At 38.7% G+C, this 26,402-nt stretch overlaps 1 protein-coding gene across 1 annotated transcript; it reads right to left on the bottom strand.

Moving 5' to 3' along the window:
- Positions 1 to 196: 196 nt before the first annotated feature.
- Positions 197 to 20,236, bottom strand: LOC137183786 (paired box protein Pax-6-like). The gene is given in 7 exon segments (XM_067591087.1): positions 197 to 1,223; positions 8,630 to 8,759; positions 11,296 to 11,459; positions 13,811 to 13,961; positions 14,161 to 14,243; positions 15,733 to 15,885; positions 20,084 to 20,236. Coding segments are annotated over 7 exon segments (879 nt in total). The 5' UTR covers positions 20,196 to 20,236; the 3' UTR covers positions 197 to 1,137.
- Positions 20,237 to 26,402: the final 6,166 nt, after the last annotated feature.

Genomic DNA, 26,402 nt, shown 5'->3' with positions numbered 1-26,402 from the left:
TTTGTAATTATTATATGTGTCTATGACCTGGATTACTGAAAATCGTCATACTGTACACTCTTTATCACATTCAGGTGCACCAGGGATCATTTGGCAAATGCAAAACTTAATAATTTCATAGCAGTTATATCAAATGTAACAAAGATTATAATTGAAATAACTTTATTATGGAAACCCTCCCAGATCACTGGAGAAGACAAATACTTTACACTTTGAAATAAGAAACAGATTTATACCCAAGACACAATCTAATGTTCACTCTTTATAAGCTAGCCAGTTGTTGGTTCTGCTTCCAGTCTTTCAAAAGTTGGTTTACTGTAAAATTGATAGACATAACAACTTTGGAATTAAAACAAACACACATAGTTTTTCAGTTGAAGATCAGAATCCATGCCAGTTAGCAGTTCAAACCATGTCAGGATTTTTACAATACCAAACACATATCACCATATTCTAAAGTTCTGTACACATTCTAGGCCAGGGCTTTTGGAATCTGCTGATGAAACAAATTTACAGCAGACAGTTCACTTCAAGTTCTTCCTTTAACATTTCAGCCAGCATCTTTGTTTTTGCAAAAAACAGTAACATGATATAAATTAGGAACTGAAAGTGGAGGTAATATGTCTTCCCACAGAATGTCCAAATGGACATGAAGTAGTTCTTTCCTATCTGGAGTTTACTGTTACCAAAGGACAGTCCACCTTCCTGAGCTTCTTGAGTACAGCTCGGGCTACAGCTTGTGCCAAAGTGTCCTCAGAAGTCAGACATTGAATGGCAGCTGATGGAGATGATGTGGAGAGAAAACTCCTCAAGACCTTTGATCCACTTGTAGCTGAAGTTGCACTGGTTTATAGTAACCAGTAAATACTGTAGAAGTCCTTCAGAAGGAATTGTATCCAAACTCCATCTGTCTTGTTTGTCTCAAGATTTTGGTTTGAAAGTTTTCTCTGGCAAGCAGTCATTTCTCCTTATTAATTTGCTGTGGTGCAGTCTGCTTCAGTGACAATGACAGGTCCTTTTATGACATTCAAGCTGTGGAGTAGGGATGGGTCATACGTTGATGACTCATACAGTCCTGTTACTGCAGTCACTGCTGATGATCACTGCAGGCAAGAGCCACTGCTGTGAGAGACGACATCACTGCAGACGTGGCCAGTACTGTGACATGTCGGCTTCACTTCCTGGAACTTGGACTGGAACTGAGACACCAGGGGAAATCAGACCTGGTAAAAGAAATACAAATAGGTCAAGACAGCTATGACTCAACAAACACAATGTTTTATTGCATATAACATTAAGGCAAAGACAATGCAGGCAATGAGAGTCATTCCATACTGCATTACAACAAAAGAAACTGCAGATGTCATGGAAAGAGCTAAGAGAAAGCCGAGGTTCAAGAGGATGGAAGATGGGTTGCACCAACAAACAATTAATTAATCTGAGTTCAAGTATAATTTAAGATTGATTGATCCAAGTTTATTTTTATATACTTTCTTGAAGTTGTCTGTTTTCATGTTTTAGTTTTAATCGCACAACCTCTGCTGGACCTTTCATCTTCACAAACTCATGTGGTACAGCTAAGCATTGTACAGAACCACAGAACTTTATTTAACATACTAGTGGAGACACCACAGTATGACTCCAAAAACAAACATGAAATTTTGAATTTTGGTTAAAACATGTATAAAAAGATGCACAATGCATTTACAATATTTCCATTTGATGGAATGTTGCTGAACATGACACACAACATTATGTTTTGTGCTGATAATCAAAGCTTTCAGGTGGGTGAACAGTATTCTATTTTGTCAGTAATTTGTCTTTGATGCTCCAGTAACTGAAGAATTGCTATGTGACAGTTCAGATTTAACCCCTGTTTAGGATTTAAGATTTTTGGGAGGGCTCAAGTATTTAACCTATCTAATGCTCTCAATGTGTCTCTCAAATTTCTCCTTGAGCAGCTTTAAGTAAGATAAGTTTAACCATTTTTTTACAGTAACTGCAACCATAAAAGAATTAATAGTTTGGGAAATGCATGGATGAATTTTCTTTATGTTATGGTTCTTTCAGTGTCTTTTCAACTCGGTGCTTCAGACCTCTGTGAGATCAATCACCTCTGTTTACACTCTTAGACTCTCTCCTTCTCTATATTCTGCTCTAACCGCTTCATTTATCTTACTGTGTTATTTTCTGTGCTTTCTGTGCTAATCTGAGGGTGCTGGCATCACAGAGGGAGAATCAGGTAACCCAGGCACACAACACCACTACTTTCAACAACATTGTCATTCATGTCAGCACCAGTAATGTTTGGATGAAAAGCAGTCAGAGATCACAAAAGATAGCTTAGTCAGGATGCTTGAGTTGGCCAGAAAGATGTGTCAGCATCAATTAATTGTCTCTGGTTTGCTGAAAAACACGTTCACCCTACTGGGAACAAAGCAGCTCTTTTATCTGGAAATATAGACAGGTGTCTACATTTAGTTTTTTAGTTTAGTTTAGGTTTAAAACTAGTGCAGATGTGGAGTCAACTAGTTTAGTTAATGTATCTAGCCAGGGAATTTCTCACAGCATAGATTACAGTGGTGGAAGGTAAATAAGTACATTTACTCAAGTACTATACTTAAGTACAATTTTGAGGGACTTGTACTTTACTTGAACATTTCCATTTGATGCTACTTTATACTTCCACTCCACTACATTCGAGAGGGAAATGCTGTACTTTCTACTCTGCTACATTTATTTAACAGCTTTAGTTACTTTTCAGATGAAGATTTAACACAATGGATAATATAACAAGATGAAACCAGTGGTTTCCAGCCTTTTTGGCTTTTGACATCTTACAAAACAGGGTGTAGTCGGGATCACATTTCAGATGTTTATGATTTGTTAACAGCCCCACCAAATAGTAATTTTTTCCCCCTAAATCTCTCACATGGTTTCATTTCAAGAAATGTTAAAATAATCCAATATTTCACCAAAAATCAAAGATTAGAGAAAAAGTCCAACAACTGGAATGAGATTCGTTTATCAGAAGTTTATTTTTTTCTTTTTTCCTCTCCGATTAATCATCTCATGACCCGTCAGATTTATCTGTTGACCCTTTGGACCCTCCTTCTGAAAATTTGTGATCACAATAAACTAATAATCATCCTTACCACTAGTGGTAGTGAAACGTGCAAAAAAGCACCTAATACTCATTTAATCTACAGAACCAAATATCTAATGTAATCAAAAGTGTGACCACCATCCAAAGCACAGGTCTTCAAAACTGTCAATTGATAGTACAAGGTGTCTAATTTCAATTAATATTTCATCTAGTGGGAGCTAAACAGTTCTGCCTACCACTGATCACTGCAACAAGATGTTTAAATTATTATAAATATCAGATCACTGTCTACCAAAGCCTTACTAATAAATTATCTGATTCTTCAACATAGTTTTGATATGATTGTATTAATGTGAAACATGGCTTAAACCAAATATTTTCCTTCCCTTAAATGAAGCTTCCCCACCTAACTATACTTATGCCCATGTAGGTGGTGCAAATAAACAAGGTGGGGGTAAATATATGTCTATTTTCAGTTAAACCTCCAAACTTGACACTAAATTCAACTCATCTGAGGCTCTTATTCTAAGTCCATTGACCTCAGCCACGAACAGACTCTGTTCATACAACATTGTGATACTCTATCGGCCATCTGGCCCTTATTTGCAATTTTTAGAAGAATTTGGAGAATTTATCTCAGATCTTGTCATTCATTCAGATGAGATTCTAATTCTTGGTGATTTCAGTATTCATCTCCATAAGGCTGTGTCAGATGGCTGTGTTCTCATTAAATCTGAAGCATTATTGGCCTGTCCTGTTAGTGTTGACACAGATGTATTTACCACTCATCACATTGGTCCATCTACTATAGCTACATTTGGTCAGCAGTTGCCTGAAGTCTTGGTTCCTTTCACTGCAGAGACAGGCTCTGTTGAAAATTTCACTAGTGACTTATATGTGACTCTCTCTAGTCCCCTGGATTTAGCGTCACCTCTTACTACCAGAACTATTCAACTAAAAAGGTTTACATTCTGGTTTAATGAAGAGACACATACTCTTAAGTGGGACTGCAGGAGACTGGAACGTAAATGGCGAAAATGAAAACTGGAAGTTTTTTAGCTACACTGTAAAAAAAGGGCTGTGAAATCCACAGTAATTTACTGTGTTTCTGCACAGTTAATTACTCTGAATATTTTCACAGTATGGTAATGTGATTTTCTACATGATACTGTAGAAATCACATTAATGCAGTAATGAACACACTACTGTAGAAAATCACTGTAAACATACTACTGTAGACAATCACAGTAAACATTATACTACTATAGAAAATAACAGTAACCATTATACTACTGTAGAAAACCACAGTAATATTCATACTACTACATAAACCATTATGTTACTGTAGAAAATCACAGTAATATTCATACTACTACATAAACCGTTATGTTTCTGTAGAAAATCACAGCAACCATTATATTACTCTAGAAAATCACAGTAACCATGACATTACTGAAGAAAATAACAGTAACCATCATACTACTGTTGAAAACAGTAATATTCATACTACTGCAGAAACAGAGGCTTGTCCATAGAAGCAGAAGAAGTTGCTCCTCTTCTATTTTTGAGAGGCAGGAGGGAGATGATCAAAATATAAAAAAGAGTAATTGGTTGAAATAACCCATTACCAAATCTCAGTATCATTTATAAAATAATTTTTCTGTCTTCTTCGGAAAAAAATCCAGTATTGAAATTCTGATCAAAATGCTCCAACAGTGACACCTGCAGAGCAGGCAAGAGGAGAAAGGGCAGGGTGTGTAAGTGGTCGGGGGGGGGGGGCAGAGGAGGACTGGCTCTTGCTGGCCTCCTCAGGGTCTGATCTCTTATATCAATTTAATATTTTTTTCATGCTAATCTATGATTGGCCAAAATACATAAAATGATGCCCCAAGGGAGGACATCCTCCCTAGCCAATCAACAACCAGAATACAATATTGACATTACATTGGTCCAACGATAGTTTCCAAATTTCATCTTCAAATCTTTACAACTGTATGCGGTAAAGCTGATAGTCCAAATTTCCTTTTCTCAGATTTAGCAGTTACGTTTCACTTCTTTTTTCGTGCAGTAGATAGCTGCTTCTGTTAGCCAAGCAACAGTTGGCTTGTTGTAGCAGCCCTGAGGGACTGTTAAGGACTGTTGTTAAGCTAACGGGAGAATGGATTTGGACTGGGCGATGCAGCAGTGACACAACACCGCTGGGGAGCCGCTGGAGAGCTCCGCTCTGCAGGCGCAGCCTCAGGCCTCACTGCCTCAGCTGTCCAGAGCAGGACTATGGTGATGTGCTGCAGGCCAACATACCACTGCTCTGAAGTGAAGTCCTCTCAACAACAATAGAAAGTTAACAACATAATTTAAATGAAACAACCAGGAGAGTTAGCTTATTTGTCATTGTTGCTAATGACATCAGACTGGTTAACCAGCAGCAACAAAGTTCTGTTAACTAACAAGATGACCAACAGCCACAAATGGACATTATGACATGGATACTTCATCTCCATGAAAGAAGGAAGAAGACATCAGATAACATGAGTCAGATACAGCTTCTCTCTCTCTGTCTCTTTGGTCGCTAATTTCTTCTCTGATGGTTAAATGTCTCTCTGTGGCTGTTGTGTGAATTTATCTCCTTAATAAGAATGCAGCAGAGATCATATAATGTGCTGTAGGTAGTTTGCTTGTTGAAGTTACAGTAAGCTGTCTGGACTCAATCATTCATTTGAAAGTGATCCAGTTTTTAATTGAGTGGTTGTTGATGTTGTGTCTCTATGTAAAGCACTTTTAATTGCCTTGTTGTTGAAATGTGCTATAACTTGCCTTGCCTTGCCTTGTGTGATTTGTGAATGAGTGTGCGGGAAGACTGGCTGCTTGCTTGTGACAATTTATTCATTGTTCATTTTTAAGCTCAGCCATATAATGAGTAATAAGCTTAAAGTAACTAGAATAACAAGTGTTAATATGTCTTTGTAGGCTATAATTTGTATGTCATGCATACAGATAAGAGTTTGTAAGTCATGTATTCGATACATGCATTAACACTTTTTGATGAAAACATACAATCTAAGATCTGTGAATGTTTTTAGTGTTTTTAGTGTGGTACTTTATATATTTCTGTATACTAAGAAAATACATAGGAAAAATAATGTGAAATGAAATGTCTGTTTTTGATGAGAACATGAATCTGTTGTCACAATAGAACAATAGTATAAATTTGAATTTAACTTTGTTGGTAAAATGACACATCTGAATCACTCCACAGCTAAAATGAGTACTTCTTTGTTTAGAAACAATATGTATATGCTAAATGTCTTTAAAGAAGCAGCCTTCTCACCACTCAGGGGTTTTTGTTTTTGAAATTGTATTATTGGCATATAAAATTGCCCCCCACCTCTCCGATTTCATCGGGTTAGGGAAAATGATTGGATACGGTTTGTTGTAACATTCAGTGTTGGTTTTCCTCCTGTCCTCCCCAATTTTTTTAGTCACCAGCCACCACTGTGCAGATACCATTATGTACATATCTTGTGTATGACAAAATGGATGCTGTTGATGGAGACCTGACTTCACCACAACCTTGGCTGTCCTCTTCACACTCTACTATATGTTCACCATTGAATATCAGACGGACACAATGACATAGCTAGAGTCTGTTCAAAAGGTATTGCTCATCAACAATTTTACATCATATCCTATTTCCTTTACATTCTTTTTATTTGCATTTTCCCCTATGATTGCTAAGATTGCTATTAAGATGTCTTTAAAAGTGTCTTAGCATAGGTAATTAAAATCTTGTTAGGTGTAACCTGTTCTACAAAATATTACTCCTGTGTTTGTCTTAAAAAGGCATGTTTTGATCATAACTTGGCTATTACACAGACAGCAATGGTAAAATATTTTTGTTTTTCTGTCATCTGCAGTAGCTGTCATTCAGTTTGCTGAAGAGCACGAAGCAGCAGTGGAAGATCGAAGTGAAATCACCCAGCTCCTGACCTGCAAGGATCCAAAGCCTTTTGGCCCAGTAGACTTTTGCAAAAGTAGACTGAGGTGGGTTTTTGGACTCTTTACAGACAAGTACGCATCCACAAACACAATTTTAAAGATTTAAGGATACCTGCCTACCTGGTGACTTAACATTTCCCACAGCTGACTATCCATGTTTAGATTACCCAAGAGTGTTTTGTTTCGAGGAAATTACAGTGTCTAGTATATTGTCAAATTCAGTGATTTGATTTTTTTTAATATTTGTAGTTGGGTTAAGAAATTACATCCGTATTTTGGAAGGGCTCCAGTGTGTACCAAAAGTTAAAAAGGGCAACAGGCTCTTTTACTACAGCTTGTGCAAATCAGTGCATTGTCATTAAGAGTAAACAACACCCCATTGCAAATTAAGTACAATATGTAAGGAGGGAAGTGATTACTTCTACAGTTTCAACAGCCCTGTCCATATTCAGCCTATATTGTTATTAGGCCATCATACCATTAAGTAGTAGCCTACCTATAATGAGAACAGTCATATTAACCAGCCCTAAAATATTTATTTCACCATAGCCACAAAATAGTTTGTGTCTCGGTCTGTTGAGTATTTAAATCTTAACTTAAAACTCACCTTTTTGCCTTAATCTACGATTAGCTGTCTTTAATTGAGTCCCTCATGACCTTATACTGCACAGTAGGTTGGTTTCTGCCTCAATGAATTTACTAAGAGCTGTTCTGTTGACAAGATTATTGATTATTGCAACAGTTCTGATACCCATTGCATCTCTGTAACCTCAAGTTTCATTCTTCCACAAGCACATGAGCATCTAAGCTGTGTGCCACTCTCTCTTCTCTCCCCCTCTCTCCCTTTTTTCTCCCCCTGTCCTCTCTTGTCTCTCAGGTGTCTCTTGCTGGACCAGCACCTTTCCTGGATCCATTCTGCTTACCTGGCTGTCGCTGCCATTTCCTGAGATTTTGGATCTGGTTTCCCATCCTACAGGAGTTCAGCCTCACCTCATGTCTCTCTCTCTGAATGATGTCTTTAACCTTCTCTCTCTCCTGTGTGAATAATGTCTTTTCTAGTCTTTGCTCCCGTGTATGTGAATGGTGTGATGTGAGCTTCCCCTGCGCACATGTGTAGTCTGTCCTCCTGCCAGGTCTCCATGGTGCTGGAGGTCACATGGCTCAGGTCCTGTTCTGTTTTGGTGGAAACTGGGGGTTGCTTGGCATCCTTTTTATCACATTCTTCATATATATTATAAATCCATTATAATTTTGTTATCCTGTTCGATGCTGTATTTTGTAATTTGTCTTTCTTGTTCTATTCTGTACACACAGCATCTACTGCACATCTGTCCAGTTTTCCCTTATTCAAATCGGGGGTCTAAGGACAGAGGATGTTATATTGCTATTTCTTACACAAACAATATCAGAATTAATTCCTGCCTTGTCTCTATTTCACTAGGTATCTACATGCACCCTATCAGTGCTGACAGAGAGAAGAGGAGGGAATAAAGAGTATCAAACAGCAGGCAGTTAGTAACTTCCTACCTGTTGACGATGTTGCAGAGGAGGGCATTGACTGGCTGTTGATGTGTGGCTGCATGTGTGGAGGGGTATATGTCTCATAGCTTCTTCCATTTACAGTTGGGCTGGTGGGCAGCATGCAGGAATAAGAAGTCTGACTGGATGCCTGAAAATATAAATGTCACCCATTAAAGCATTTAACACTTTGATGAGCTATTCACCACCAGGTAAAGTAGGTGTCATATTAGAATAACAGCCTTGTAACTATGATGGTCACTTTTGTGAGGTCAATTCACTTTAATAATGAATCACCCAACTGATAGCCTTTATTTCTGCATGGGGAGGGTTATGGGAACAAGCTATATGAGGGTTAAATTTTATTCAGACTTTTTAAACAATTTACTTAAGTGGCAACCACCATGGCTGAGTGAAGTCAATGCAAAAGAGTTTTAAAAATGGCCAAATGGTACTGGCAACAACAAATCCCAAACTATAAATAAGTATCTTCAGTAAGTCCCAACAACTCTTTCCAAATTTCCAAAAGTGAATATTTCTCCCACAAGACATTCAGCTCTCATTCTAATGTGCCACTGAACCATTGAAGAGATATTAAGAGTAACTGAGGCACATTTGCACAGTCAGCCATGCTACAGCCATGGCCAAAAGTATTGAGAATGACACAAGTATTGGTTTTCACAAAGTTTGCTGCTTCAGTGTTTTTAGATCTTTTTGTCAGATGTTAGTATGGTATATCGAAGTATATTTACAAGCATATCATAAGTGTCAAAGGCTTTTATTGACAATTACATTAAGTTAATGCAAAGAGTCAATATTTGCAGTGTTGACCCTTCTTTTTCAAGACCTATGCAATTCACCCTGGTATGCTGTCAATTAACTTCTGGGCCACATCCTGACTGATGGCAGCCCATTTTTGCATAATCAATGCTTGGAGTTTGTCAGAATTTGTGGGTTTTTGTTTGTCCACCCGCCTCTTGAAGATTGACCACAAGTTCTCAATGGGATTAAGATCTGGGGAGTTTCCTGGCTATGGACCCGACATTTTGATGTTTTGTTCCCTGAGCCACTTAGTTATCACTTTTGCCTTATGGCAGGGTGCTCCATCATGCTGGAGAAGGCATTGTTCATCACCAAACTGTTCTTGGATGGTTGCTCTTGGAGGATGTTTTGGTGCCATTCTTTATTCACTCCACTCCCTTGGCTGAAAAGCAACCCCACACATGAATGGTCTCAGGATGTTTTACTGTTGGCATGACACAGAACTGATGGTAGCGCTCACCTTTTCTTCTCCAGACAAGCTTTTTTCCGGATGCCCTAAAAAATCGGAAAAGGGATTCATCAGAGAAAAGGACTCTACCCCAGTCCTCAGCAGTCCAATCCCTGTACCTTTTGCAGAATATCAGTCTGTCCCTAATGTTTTTCCTGGAGAGAAGTGGCTTCTTTGCTGCCCTTCTTGACAACAGGCCATCCTCCAAAAGTCTTCGCCTCACTAAGCGTGCAGATGCACTCACAGCTGCCTCCTGCCATTCCTGAGCAAGCTCTGCACTGGTGGTGCCCGATCCCGCTGCTGAATCAACTTTAGGAGACAGTCCTGGTGCTTGCTGGACTTTCTTGGGCACCCTGAAGCCCTCTTCACAACAATTGAACCTCTCTCCTTGAAGTTCTTGATGATCTGATAAATGGTTGATTTAGGTGCAATCTTACTAGCAGCAATATCCTTGCCTGTGAAGCCCTTGTTGTGCAAAGCAATGATGACTGCATGTGTTTCTTTGCAGGTAACCATGGTTAACAGAAGAAGAAGAATGATTTCAAGCACCACCCTCCTTTTAAAGCTTCCAGTCAGTTATTCTAACTCAATCAGCATGACAGAGTGATCTCCAGCCTTGTCCTCGTCAACACTCTCACTTGTGTTTACAAAAGAATCACTGACATGATGTCAGCTGGTCCTTTTGTGGCAGGGCTGAAATGCAGTGGAAATGGTTTTTTTGGGATTAAGTTTGTTTTCATGACAAAGAGGGACTTTGCAATTAATTGCAATTCATCTGATTACTCTTTATAACATTCTGGAGTATATGCATATTGCCATCATAAAAACTGAGGCAGCAGATTTGTGTCATTCTCAAAACTTTTGGCACAGCTGTAGTTGTCTCAGATCCATCCCGAATACCCACAACAGGTGATAACATGTAGATTGTCTGGTTCCAGTTGACAGGTTTTCAGATGAAAAACAGCCCTGCAATAAAATCATACAAGGTGCTGCTTTGGTATGGGCCATTGCCTACAGCTACAGGTGAGATGATGACATAGAATGCAGGAAGTCCACTTTAAGAAATATTGTACATCTACTAGTTTGAAAGCTTATCAGACACCAAAACGCTGCACAACTGTTTATAATATGAAGTTGGATGTTACAAGTGGAAAGTTCATCATGGCATGAGTTGTTTTATTCTCCAACACGACAATCATAAGGTAAAGAGTCAATAACATGCACACATCACAAAGCAGTCTATTAAGAATTTGCACTTGCTTGTATTTGATTGGCCTCTGCAGTGGCCACAACATATGAGACCATATGTTGTGGCAAAAGTTGAGACAGGCTGAATGTCTTTGCTGGACAACTCTGTATTCTTTTGCCAGAGCCTCTGTGTTGAGACTACGTGTGTCATCTTTACTGTCAGGGGTGGTGGTGCAGGTGTCTCTTGTGTTGTCTTTTAAAATAATCTTACTTGCATGGGCAAACTGGCAGCCATACTGAAGCTTGGCATGGCTGGAAGGCTGTAGCTGTTAGACAGGACTGGATCTGACCTTCCCAACATGGATCCTGATGAGAAGGACACTAGAAATACAGGGATTTAGAATGGAGAGAATGAAGAAAATGGTAAATGGCTGCATTTATATTAGTGCTTTTAACTAAAGCACTTTATAATGCTCCTACTGCTCATTCACACATTCACACACACACCAACACACCAATGGCAGCAAGCTACCGTACAAGATGCTGGCACAACCATTGGGAACAATTTGGGGTTCAGTATCTTACCCAAGGACACTTCAACATGTGGACAGGAGGAGTCAGGGATTGAACCACACCTCCACCTGCCCAACTCCTAAACTGGCCTTAAGAGTCAGTATCAAGTTGGAGTTGGGATTGCTACACATGACAATATCCAGGGCTGAGAATGCCATTCATAACCGTCATATTTAATGAGCAAGACTACTGTGATCAACAAGTTGGATAGTCACCAGTTAGTTAGAAGCTATGAGAGGAGGTTATTGGTCCTCAGATACCTAAATATTGTTGGGATTCAGTCATATACAATAGCATAGCTGTATTATCAGGAGGTTATACAAGTCTATTATTTGTTACCTCTAGATTTTTCAATTTTGATCTTTGCGAGGACTGACAAGGGGAATCATTAAGCAATAAACTCTTAGTATGTGTAAATATGATTTCAAACTGTTCCAATGTGACATTTTTCAATGTCACAAACTATTTCATATGGTTAAAATCAGTTACCAAAATATGGTTAAATACACAGCTAACATTTGTATATGAGCCAACATCAGCAAGCAATGGCAAAAGATATGCACGTGACTTACAGCTAACCATGCTGTGTATTTAGCAAAATCATGGCAATTTTGGTGAGTTTTTGGAATGTATGGTGTTTATGATAGGGCAGAGGAGAGAAATAGATTATAATGCAAGATTGGTCTGAGAGATTTCTATTAACCTCTCTTGTTTTTCACTGTGAAACTGGGTTATTATTAGGGTATTTGACATTTTCCAATACTATTGCTGATACAATACCAAAGTACTGATAAACAAAAGATACTTTTTGATACTTGACTCTGAGAAATATCAACATGTTTTACTACAAAATATGTTTTTTGTTGAGCAAAAGAAGTCAAAGTTCTCAAGTGTTAAATGCTGTGTAAATAGAAGGAGCCATAGAAGCAACCTTTGTCTAACTAGAATAAAGTCGAACACTGTCAGAATGACAATTTACATCAGGAACGGTCACGGGGAAGCCCCATGCCCTAAAGTAGGGCATATACTACACACACACACACACATGCATTAGCAGCCCTCTCCTCTCAATCTTCTTGTTGGTTAGAGGTTTTTATGCAACAGCTTGTTTACTTGGTGTGTAGGTGTTTGTTAAAATTGACTTGTACAATGCACACATTTAAAATGTTGTGAAGACACATTGTAGTTGTCTGACAAGTACTCAGTTTATTGAGTTTGAATTGTGCTTCACCTGTTTCCCCTGTTGTGCTTTCTCTTCTTCTGTAAGACCAGGAACTGGCAAACTGGAGTTAGTGCAGTCCACATGGTTAAGTGGAGGTGTTCCCAGGGGAAGAGACTTAGTGCGGTAGAGTGGGAGGGGTGTTTTGCCTCTTTTCGGGGATTTGACTGTTAAAGTGCTCTTTTTAAGGAAAAACATATTTTAGAGTAAACTTAAATGAATTTCTAATTGATGGTATATTGTTATTTAACACTGCTGTCCTTGTGAGTGTTTTGTAAGAGATAATTGATATTGTTCTCTTGAGTAGGTGGAGTCCAACTGTATAAAAGGGAGAAGTCTGGGGTGACTCGAGGCTTCATCAGGAGACAGACACAGCTTCAGTCTGCAGCTCCTGCTTTGGGCCTAATCTCAGGGGGCATAGCCAAAGTGCAATTTAGAGTTGATTTCTTTTTTTTGTGTGTGTATTCTCCTATTTTTGAGAAAAGGGTTATTTTTGGTTAGTTAGTTATTTTTTTATTTTTTTTTAAATTTCCACTTTGTCCAGATATTTATGTCCACTGTAAATATCTGCACAGGACTCCACCGATGGCAAATAAAATTCACTTGGACTGACCCGTTCTGTCTGCAGGAATCCACTGCAACTGACTGAACACAGCCACTGTCAACAGGCTTTTCTCACAACATTTTGACATGTCACAGTGGGAAAAGCACATTCGCAAATAATAAAATGAATGATGGCTGAAACTTTGTCTTTGTTATTAGCAACACCTGTGCTTTTCCTACTATGACAAGTCAAAATGTCCCCTGAGTAAAAGGTCTGTTGACACATATTAAAAACTACCCTTAAAAACAATATTGATACAATTATTATGCTCATAATAAGTGCTAGTCAAATGTGTAGTAGGCTATATGTACTTATAGTATCTGTCCTAATCAATACCTGGTGTAGTAGGTTGTGGTAGAGTCTGGTAAACACTGGCGTTGAAGCTGCTGCTGATGGGAATATGGTTGGAGGAGTTGGACACCTGACGACGTTGATTTCTCAGCTTCTCCTCTCTTCTCCACTTTGCTCTTCTGTTGGAAAACCAAACCTACACATGCCACAAACATGGAAAAACACTGGTTATTGCAAGGTTAAGGCAACTTATCATGATTAATTTCATTTTAGTAATGTTAGGTGTTCAACACAAATCATGCATTATTACATTACAGACTCTCTCTCACACACAGACACACACACACACACACACACACACACTGAGCTGTAATCCTATAAATGATACAACTTACCTGTATCCGTGCCTCTGGTAGGTCTATTTTGTTGGCAAGGCGCTCTCGGGCAAACACATCTGGATAATGAGTCCTTTCAAATTCTGGAGCCAAAACACATTGTGTCATTACATGATAATATTAGTTGCACTGTGTCTAATTCATGGATATCAGAAGACTAAGGTTAGAGTGATGTGAAGATAGTGAAGTATTGATTCCCATCATCAGAAGTAATGAAGTGCTGTGAGTGGCTGCTACTCTTTAACAGATGCTTCACTGAATCAGTTCTCACAGTCAGTATTCCTTTCTGGCTGGATACATGCACAACTAATGTTATGATCAGAGCAATGTAGGCCTATTCTAAACTGTACTCTTTCACACTCCTTTTCTATGCTTGGCCATCTTCACCAAACCATTTCAGCTTATATTCTTAAGATTTTAATCTCCAAATTGTACTTCACTGTCAGCTGTTGCCACAGATAACTGAAGCACTGTGCATGAGACCTTGTCAAAGGAAAATACATGAGCGAAAGTTATGTTCTTATCTTTTTTTGCGATACAATTATTCCTCTGCTATGTTTATATGCTTCTGAGTGTGTGTGCTGTCTTTCTATCACTTTACATGGTACTCTCTTGTATTTTGTGCTAATTCAGCTAATTCTGACAACACACAGTGGAAATATGTCTTGCACAGGCAGACATGATCTTGGGAACTTATGCACTTGGGAAAAATTATTCATGAAAACTGAAAAGAGAGTTATGCATTTTGTGTTCTTGCTGAAGGGAGCATGGTTTGGGGGGAAGTACAAGAGGGTCTTTTGACTTTTTCTCATCCCAGATTTACATTTTATATCAGTCTTTGTTTACAAGATTGTAAAAAAAAAAATGGATCAAATAATTTTAAATAGTTAGTTATAGCGATGGTTTAATGTGCGTTTTGCCATATGCAAGTTACTAACAGTACTTCTGTTCCAGGGCTTTAATTTTCTCATCACAATAAGCTAGGTAATAGAACCAATATTTCATCTGAAGAAACTGAGAATATAATGAATATTTATGGATATTAGATATTTATTTAGTAATAAGATGCAAGTGAGAATCAGTTCAGCCCAGTCACACCAGACCAAACCCCAGATGTTAACATGATGATGTGAAATTCTGCAAGCATCAAGTACAACATGCACTGGATGTCAGTGATGGTGAACATGAACACAATAATATACATGTACTGTATGACAGTAAACTAAGCATGAACATGCTATCACATGTACTGTATGACAGCAAAAAGGATATGATAGACAAGTCTGTTCTTCAACCAGACATTAGCATCTACCATTCCTGATTGGATACAGTCAAATTTCTTTCTGAGCTGTCACTGGGCTTTGTGTCAGTGTGGGACCTGTTCTGGAAATGTCCCATTTTTTCCTTTGTACATTGTAAGTACAAAAACAAACTTGTGCACACTATAATCTGCACACTCAAATGAATATACATAAGAATGAAAGACTATATAGACATTTCAGTAATTAGCACAAATTGCTAACTTTATTTTGAAGAGAAATGAGAAATGGTGTATAATGTACTGATCAACACCTTTTTCCAGTGCGTCTATCTGGTCCTGTGTGAACGATGTTCTGTTTCTCTGCAGTTTCCTCTTCAGCTGAAGCCTCATCTGAGTCTCCTCTGAATCCTCACCATTGGAACTCACTGATATTGTGTTCTCCCCTCCCTCTGCCTGTGAACATTCTGCAGCATGGAAGGAGGGAATAATCAAACACACAGAATTAGGAATATGAATCTGCAAGTCCATCAGATAAATACAGTGGTGTTAAAAGTGTAGCACATTTCATTTAGAAAGATTACAAAGTGGAAATGCTCCAGTAAAGTTTGCTCTAGCACAGTATTTGAGTTTATGTTCCAAGTTACATTTCGCCTTTTCTGATCATTCTACAGAACATTTGCTCATGCTTGAAAAAAGCATTTTACTTTTGTACAATAGTGTTTCACAGTGGTAATTGTGTAGTTGTCTGTTTACCTGTAAATGTGTCACACCTGTGGTTTAAACTTATGCATATATTGTGCAGTTATGTGGATTGTTTAAACCAGGTTTACAATGTCCTGATCCCTTTAGCTTTGAGAGGGTTTGTGGAACTGCTCGAACCTTAATCAGCTGTTCAGGCTAACTGAAGACAACCTTTTTACTGTAATACTGTAAGTCGAGCCCTTTCTGTTTCTTGGCTCCTCTCATAGAATATCCCAAGGCCTTGCAATGATGGAAAGCTGGGAAAAAAGGAACACATAATATTAATCTATACTGTGAGTCAAAGTCTTTGTTTATATATGTGAATAAAAATTACTGATTGGGACTTTAATATAAGTCTTTAACTTCTGTACTTGTGTTTTGTTCCTGTTTATTCATGTTTGATAAGAGAAATTGATTGAAAATGAATAAAATGTTGTAAGAGTGGTTTTAAAGGCGTAAGTGCAGAATGGGACAGTAAGAGCTGCAGAGACAGTGATGTGAAAGCTTACTATCTTCTAACAGTAATTTATCTAGCAGGTATATCAGCAATAACAACTCCAGCAGTGATTGCAGTATATATATTAAAGCTCTGGCCTTGATCAGAGTAGAAAATGCAATATGTAAATCTCAAATCCATGATGTTCTACTTCATTTGCAATCAAACCATGCAAATGAGTGAAGGATGAGTGAAGGTACAAGGTTCTTCAGAGCGGAGATCTCCAACATGTGATCTCTAAACAGAGGGGAGCTTGACTCCAGCTCCCTGTGGAACATATGTTATTTGTGGTGCTAGCCTAATTATTCATTATCCCCAGCAGACACAGACTGCAAAACAGAATGAAGCTATTGCTCAGTGTCACAGTCAGTCAGGCAGAAAGAGACACAAATGAGACCAGACACTGCCTCTCCTCTCCCCTCCCCTACACACCCACCCACACACACACACACACACACACACACATACACACACACAAAGGCACAAACATGCTGTTGACTGATGGAGAGGCAGCAGCCATGGTAGTATAGCATGACTTTGTCTCACTGTTGTAATCCCAGGGTGCTGCTAGAGGAGAAGCAGCAGCATATGAGCCTTGTCCCAGAGCAAATGGGGCCAACAGCCAACACTTTGAGGGAAAAAGGAAAGAAGGTGTCCACTCTATACAGTGTTTCCTCTGTGCCATAAAATAATAATGATTTTTTAGTATATTTTTCAGGTTGGAGGGGAAATTTGGTGCAGCTGTCGCTCTCAGAATAAAATACAAATAAATACAGATGCAAAGGTGATAGACATTTTTTGTTCATTTGTTATAAATCATGCCTAACTTTAGCAATCATATAAAAATCTTGGATACAATCTTAGATGAAGCCAGCATAATTTCAGTTTTAGTGCCCTTTCTATGGCAACATCACATTAAATGTTGCAACTTTAATAGCTATTATTCCAGGCCTTCATTTTGTGCTGTGGATGCCTCTGAATGTCTAAATTGCGGCACAAATATTTTTTAAAAGTTTTAAAATTTGTAAAATCTTTGCAGGCAGGAACAGGAAAAGTGACACTAATACACCTGTGGGCCACACAACATGAAGATGACCTTACACTACAATGAATGGGCACCACTGAATAGGTATTGGAACACTGTGTGCAGTGCATCAGTATCACAATAATCCATGGCCTACAAACCAAGATGCTTCTGTTACCATCAATTACAACTTGTTTGGAATTCACATTTCCACCAGAGGAGGTTGACTTCACATTATGGCGTCCAAGTGGTTTCAGTCATGAGAACACCTTTTACTAAACAACTGACAGTATAACTGGATGTGGCTATGTTTTTTTTTCAGAAAATGTAGAATTCTTTGGTCTTTTTTTCCAACATCAGACTGTGGGTAAGAGAAAAAAAAAAATACAACAAAAAAATTAACTAAATAACTCAAGGTCCATTCACTACCTTTTTGTAGAGGTTTCAGCTGCATATTATGGTCTGCATGAGTGGATGGATTTGGCTCAGTTGTCATCCTGAGATCTAAATGTTCCGTTATATTATAACAGTTTTTGTGCACTGTGCACTTGTGCCAGGAGTCTTGTAAAATCTTATTGAAAAGAGCACCCTTAGGGCCCTATTTTTGCTGAAATAGAACGTAGGTGCAGATGGAAAAAAAATAAGCAGTCCTCATACAATATCCCAAACATACAAAATTGGGGTTGTAAATTTGATGGTTAGTGTTTGAAAAGCACATAAGTTCTATCACTGTTTTGTCCAAATATTTAAATAATGAATGAAGGTATCCATGCTGTGCCAACTGTGTGTATGGTAAGCAGGATTTTTGGAGAGGTGTGATTGTGATCCTCTACCATCAAGTTGGGTGGAGCAGGAGAAAACCAAAGTTGTTTTTTTACATTTAACTTATTCATTTTTATAGTTTATTTTTACAGTTGTGCGCTCCCACAGTACCCTGTGCTCCAAGCCCTTGCCAGTACTGCACAGCAGCAGCTTTGAGTTTGTATTTGATCACAGGTCAGGTTAGGTTTTATAATAATGGGTCAGATCAGAACTGATTTAGGCCCTCTTTACACCTGGCATTAACATCTGTCCCATGTGATCCAACCACAAGTGGACAGCTTTATGTCTGTTTACACCTGGCATTAAAATACGTCTCCACATGCATCCTGAGTGACCACTTGTGATCGGATCTCAGTTCCCCCGCTCTATATGCAAATAAACACAGACATCACTTCTATTTGCAAAGACCAAATTTGTTCGTTATTGACTGGCGGGAGGACCTGGTGTCCGCTCTGTCCAAAACTGTGTTCAACATGTTTGATAACAGGATAAAGAAATATACAATGCAATGTGCCCCTGTACAAAAATCAAATGCCCGTCCTATTGATTTGCTCTAGTGCTGCATCAGAATATATATATGTGTATATACAGTACTGTGCAAAAGTCTTAGACACTAAAAGTAAAGTGAGAATGCTTCCAGAAATATTGCTATAAATTGTTTTATAACTTCTTACAAAGTTGAGTAAACAGCAGAAACCTAAATGAAATCAATATTTGCTGTGAGCAGCTTTGCCTTTAAAATAGCAGCAGTTCTCCTCGGTACACTTTAACATAGTTTTTCATGGTAACTTGCAGGTAGGTTGTTGTAACCATCCTGGAGAAAGAATGTTCTTCTGTGGATTTATTATTTATGCCATCTCAGGTGCTTCTTCATGTAATCCTAGATTGACTCCATGATGTTGAGATCAGGGCTCTGTGGGGGCCATATCATACCATCTGTTGCAGGACTCATCATTCTTCTTGTTGCTGCACAGTACTGTGTGTATATATATATATATATATATATATATATATATATATATGTGTGTGTGTGTGTGTGTGTGTGTGTGTGTGTGTGTGTGTGTGTGTATATATATATATAGTTGAGTAGGTGGTCCCTCAGAGACTGTAGATGAAACAAATGTATCATTCTGAGCTGAACTGAAAGGGGGAAAACTGAACATAAATTAAGGTGTTTTGAAATTTTAGAGATGTCTGTGTGCATGCACCTCTGCCAACATTAAAATTAAAATGTGTGCTAAGAGTTGGTTTTAACATGAATGCAGTTTCATCAAAATGAGCACCAAAATTGCACTGCACCACCTAGTTAGCATAAGCACAGCCTCAGCTGTGCCTGTCCTACCACATCAGTGCAGATACGTTTGTTTGGTGCCAGGAAATTACCAGACACAAAAAATAGGTTTGCGCCTGAGGAAAATTGCAAGACTGCATTTGAACTTGCGCTGGCTTTGTGTCGGCAGGAAAATAGTGCCCTTAGTGTCTTAGTAGTGGTACTGGTAGTGAGTGTTGCCCTAGTAATGTAGTAGCAGTAAAATAGCAGTTGTACTATTGTTCTAAGTAGTATGAATTAGTGTCTTACCAGTGGTAGTGAGTATAGTCCCAGGATACCACCCTGAACGTCCTCCCCAGGTAGTTTGTCCACTTAGCATCTTGAGTTTGTCAAACATTCCTTCAGCTCCCACTGTGCCCATTTGCTGCTTGTCACTGGCCAAGTTCCTGAGCACTCGATTTATTGATGAAACCTGGTGACGAACACAATAACATGATTATTAAACAAACTACAAACTCATTGTGTCCATTAAAGGAAACACTACAGAGATTTAATGTGGTCTGTTTCTTCCACATCACAGGGTAATGTTAAAGGCTTTGTGTACTGTAGAAGCTACACCTGTCATGTCAGTGTCTCAGCAATTCCATTTTTACATGACATAATTAATTTTACATTACACATTAATCATTAAAGTCTACTATGGGTTAATAGAATGACTTCCCACACATGGATCAGATCCAGTTCAAAACCAAAGTGTCCTTTTAAACTGGGCTCATATTATCTGTTTGACTGGTTGATTTGATACAGAGGAATGCAACAGATGACAACATTTTCAACCACCAAACTTCAGCCATGAGCATCTTTCCAACAATACCCTACTGTGGAGGTTGAAGTAGTCTCTGATCTTGTTCAAAGAGTCACGGACGGTGAGAGAATGTTGAAAGAAAAGAGAGCAGCTGGCCTGAAAGCACAAATGCATAAATCCTCTCATCTGGCCAATGAATTGTGTAGAACCTTTATAGATGTAATCCATATTTTGTAAGGCATGTTTGATGTAGTTTCTTTTTGACTAGCAACACTCTGATTTACTGCAGCCGATCGGACACCAAAAAGTCTGATTGGCTTTGAAAGATTGTGAAATTCGACAACATATCAAGTATGCGATTTAAAATATGCTATTTAAAAGACATTGATATTAATGGTCTGTTTGTTTTTAAGACTGCATTGGCCTGTTGGTGCCGGTTTTTGTGTCACAGGTGCCCACTCCCACAAACTACTGGTACCAAGCCTACCTGCAAGCCTTCTGTTACAATGTAACAGAGCTATTATGTACTGGTTGTTAGCAGTTAGCAAGTTGGAGCATTCGTGGCATGCTACATAGGGCTATACAGCTGGCACCATGACTATGCATTAAAGTTTGACCAGCTGTGCCCTCCTGCAACCTGTAAAAAAATAAAAAGCAACCCAGCTAACATCTGCCCAGACCTCTAACTGACATGAAGAACAGAAGATTTAAAAACCTTACACTGGGTATATTGTCATTGGTGCAGACTCCCTCTGCCAGCAGTCGGTCTCTGATCTCCCAGGCGAAGATGGACGGACACTCTCTCTTGTACTGTGCGATCTTACCCACCACCTCAGGAGTGGCCACCCTGGGTTTACTCCCTCCGATTGCACGAGGACGGATCGAGCCTGTCTCGTAATACCGGCCCAAGATCTTACTCACACAGCCATTAGACACCTGGACACAAAAACAGCACACGCATTATTTATCACAAGGGCAAATGGGGTGAAGTACCAAGTTTTGTAGATGATTTTAAAATCTAGGGAATGATCATGGCAATGGTGTATAGAACACTTTGACTAATGGTAAGAACCAGCAGTGGTCTCCCATGTCAAAGTCACTTTATCAACCCAATATCAACCGACCTCCTTGCTACACAGCATAGTGGCTTTGTGTCAATGTCACACCGCTTTCTCCTTTGTTCCTGACAAACAGCAGTCATAAGTTACACCAGAGCGTGTCAGTTAAATGTAAACATAGGTCACATTTAAGCATTTGAGATGCCATAATTTTTCTTCTGTGAAGACAGTCTTGATGTACAATGACTTACTCAGGGCAACTGGATGCAGAACACCTAACCCCACTACCATTGTTAGTGAAGTGCATAAAGTTGATGAGTTTACCTGTAGTATTCTGGATATGTCACAGGGTCGAGCTCCACTGTGTGCCAGCTCCACTATCTTCTGCCTGGTAGAATCGGGTAAAGGTCTCCCATTCACAAACACACCTCCCAGCTGGTTTACTCCACTGTGACCTACACACACACACACAAAACAAAAAAAAGTTTTCAGGTTTTTTTGGTTTAAAGCAGGGGAATCTGAGAAGTAATGAACACAGAAGTCTAACTACAATGAGCTGATTAGCTACACTGACCAGGCACATGCATTAGAAGAGGAGAGAGGACAGCAGGTGTGATGAAGAGAACAAAGGCCAAAAACATCTTGTCACACGTGTTTTATGGAAGATTTTTCTGTCTTTACACGCAAAACTTTAAAATTTTAATGTTATAATCCAGCTTCTTAAGATGTTAAGGGTGTGTTGCAGTAATACATTGAATATTACTGATTCTGGCCCATGCCCTTTACATGTAAGGACAGATGTTTCTGACTACACCGAAGTCTACAACTATAAATTAATATTATCTTTACTCAGATAAAGCAATATGATCTAGATTCAGACTGCTGCCAAACCACTATTCATTTATATACAGTATGTGTATATCTAAAGACATTTTTGTAACTTTTATTTAACTAACTAACTTTCACTAATAGTGAGGCTCTCTTTTTCAGAAATACCATCAAAAATACAGATTATATGTTGATTCATTGCCACAATTGAAAATCTAATTTGACTTCATGGACATGACACTGAATCAAAATAGGGTTTTTTGGTTTTTTTTTTACCATAATATACAATTTGAAACACCTTATTTTACTTCCTTTAAAATAGTATTGTTTTGGAATAAGACCCACACTATAGGTGTTAATTATAATTACACATGGTCATACAGCCCAAAATATGATCCATCCATCAAACTGTTGTCATCAAACATGCAACAGTGTTGGTGGTTCTGTCAATCCCACCTGAGGAGTGTGGGGATTTGGGCACAGCCTGAGAGGCGTAACTAGGGGCAAAACACTCCCAGGCCTGGTAAACTCAGATGAGCTGGGTTTAAATAAACATGTCAGAGCATTTGGTCATCTACACTTTTGGCAGCGGCGCAGTTAAGAGTACACTGTTCAGTTGAAGCACTTAAGCCAAACTCCAACTTTAACAGGAGGGGGACAAAAGCTGTTGTAAGTGGAAAGGATCAAGCTGCAGACAAGCAGTTCTGTAGGTTTTTGTGTGAAATTTGAAATGCTCTGTCTGCTGATCAACATGTTGCAAGTCTGATATGTTCCCCTCAGCAACAGCAGTTTTTGCTGTGACACTGTGCAGGTTAAGAAGGGATTTACACCAAATCAATTGTCTATTGTCTGTTAATGGCTCTGTGGGGGAAAGCATATTGCAGATTTATAAACCTCTCAATAAATCATACAACCAGCCAACACACACAAAGGAGGTTGGAGGAAGAGGTTTCATTAGATGCTCCATTCAGTCATCAACAGAAGGATGAATAGCAATGTTTCTTGCACTCTAAATATATAGGCGAGGTGGCAAACACACTGCAAAAATTCCCATTTTATTCAAGAGACCTTCTTAAAAAATCTGTTTCAAACAAACATCAGCATTCTCTAGAGATGAGTGTATCTCAAGAAACTGTACTGGAATACAGAAAAATCAATATAATTCAATTCAAGAACTTAAGAGGGTACTTTTTTTACTTATTATCTTATGGCACTTGCAGATTTTAGGCAACTGTGCTGACTACTGAGCTAAAACCAAGTGCATCCCAAATGTACAGACAGACTTCTACTTATTTATACACCCATAACACAGAGACAGCACAGTGTGTAATGTGTAGAGAATAACTTCAAAGTCGATTCTTGCTTTGCACTTTTCATTTATTGCCTATTTTTTACAACCTAACTTTGTGGAAAGGAGAAGGGGAACAACAGGTTATGGAGAGTCCCTTGAGAGCGCTTATGTCAGTGGCTCAGCTTTATCTCTGAGGTACACATGGGAGACTACTTTTGGTTTCCTATTTTATACCAAAGGTCAACTTTGGTTTCTTTTAACCAAAACCATAATTTTTCCCTAACATAATTAAACATAATAAAACCCTAGACCCAACGTCATTAATAGGTGGACTGCGGTCTGGGCCCAGACCCAGATGCTGTCCTATCCGGACATGGACATATAACCAATAAATTATTGAGAATTATTAAATTTTGACAGAGCATTTCTATTTTAACTGGTGCAGCTTTTCTAGCATCTTCTAAGCTCATAGATCAATTGCATGCATTGTAAATCATCTCATGTGATGCTACTCAGCCAATCAAATCTGTGCATTCTGATAAGCATTGTGACTCCAGTGAGATGCACACACAGGAGAGAGATGAGAGACAGCAGTTGGAGAAACAAGCAGGTCAGAGAAAAGTAATTTCAAATGTCTTGCTCTAAAAAGAGAAAATAGACAGTGAAAACAGAACTTTTAATCATGAATGGACAGACTCTTACATGTTCATTTTTCCTACAGGCAAACCAGTATGTCTCATATGTTCTGAGACCATGGTGATTGTGAAGCGCAACTACAAGACAAAGCACAAATCTTTTGAGCAAACACAGCCATTCAAATCTGAAATGAAGGCATAGAAAATAGCAGGTGGATGTGACTTCCCTTGTTGAGACCTGCTGATAGATGTAACAACAGAGCAGAGGAGACAGGCTGAGATAGCGATGTAACCAGCCTGTGTGCTGGTATTTGACATGGGCTTTTTTTTCTTCCCAAAAACAAATAATTTTTGAAATGTTTGTATGAAACAAATATTCGTCAAAAACCCACTATTTGTGCTTTGCTGAATAATGTATTTGTATACGGGCACACCCCTGCTACATACATTGTCAAAGTGGTGACAAAAGACACAGGAGACAGAGGTTACATTCTGAAATTCATGCAGCAAAGAAGGGAACATACAGTAACAGAGAGAATGTTCACACACAAAAAGGCAGCATTAGCAGCAGTAATATAACAACAGTGAAATTGAGCTAAAGGTAAATGGTAATTTCCTTGAAGTCTTTGTAATCATATCTTTACTGGTTAATGAAAAAATTAGTTATTTAATTAACAAAGAAGACAGACCTGCTCTGGGTCTATTTTTCATTCATTTATATGCATCTAAAGGACAAAGGGGAGGGGCAAATGCAGACTCTCTCTGACTCCAACCCCCTCCTCCTTTGCAGTGGAGCTACTCCACTGGAAAAACCGATGGATGACCTGGACCACAGATGGTTTACCTTCCAATACGCCTCACACTGTCAAGGCTTTGAACTTTTCTTCTGGTTAATTAAATTTCAGACCAGAGTCACTCTGGCTCCTCAGGAAGCTACTGTTGACTTTCAGTGTGACAGTGGATTATTTCACCCCTTAACTCTCCCTCATGCTGACTCCCATCATGTTCACTTTATGTTTTAGGCTCAATCGCTTTGCCATAGAAATGTTAATCACAGTGTCATTTCCCAGAGGACAACACCCAGGCTTTCCTCTGCTGTCACACAATTAATAGACAGACATATGGAGTCAATTTGGCTATGGTCCCTCTGTGACACACACACACACACACACACACACACACACACACACACACACACACACATATATGCACACACGCACACACGCACAAACACACACACAGAGCAGATGAGAGCTTTCACGTTAAATCAGCTCACTCAAAGTGAACTTGACTTAAAAAAAAAAAAAAAAAAACTTTCACCTCAATTTCCTTCAACCATGTACTGTTATTAAACTGTTATAATATGTTGATATTTATTGTTTACATCATACCCTATGCATGTCTGTTTAGTTTAAATCACACATTATATAAAACTGTATTTCTTATCATGAATGAGTGAAGAGGAAAGCAAACATGGAGACAAATACTCAGTGACATACAGTATGTATCTCAATCAATCCAACTTGGTGGATAACTCTCTGCATTGAATGAATATGCAAGTTTGGTTTATGGAAACAACTTGCATTGACACTAGTGTTTTCAGGTCATTTAATAAAGTGACAGTGAAACACATGAACAACATTAAAATGGCCACATCTAATCCTCCTCCTGCTTTCTGTCAGCAAACAGCAAAACTGTTGAATGTTAAATGTTAAATTTGTGTCCTCTATCCTCCTGTGTGTGATCATACTGTGTTTTAATAGACACCAACTCAGTGTTTAGTTGACATACTCTATTTCTGTTGTCAGACAACTGAATGACCATAAAACATTTCATTTAATCACGGGTGATAGAATCTACTGGTTTGGCAGGTCAATAATTTCTGCTCTGCTGCGAAGTTGTCTGAGAACAGAAACATACAATAAATGTAGATCAATGACAAAAACTGTACTCTGTGATCAGCAACATTGACATTCCACATAAGTGATCACACACGCCATGCAGCTCCTGA

The sequence above is a fragment of the Thunnus thynnus genome, chromosome 5 (assembly GCF_963924715.1).
Source record: "Thunnus thynnus chromosome 5, fThuThy2.1, whole genome shotgun sequence".
NCBI lineage: Eukaryota > Metazoa > Chordata > Actinopteri > Scombriformes > Scombridae > Thunnus > Thunnus thynnus.
The sequence above is the reverse complement of the archived record's forward strand: the minus strand, read 5'-3'. Positions and strand labels throughout refer to the sequence as shown.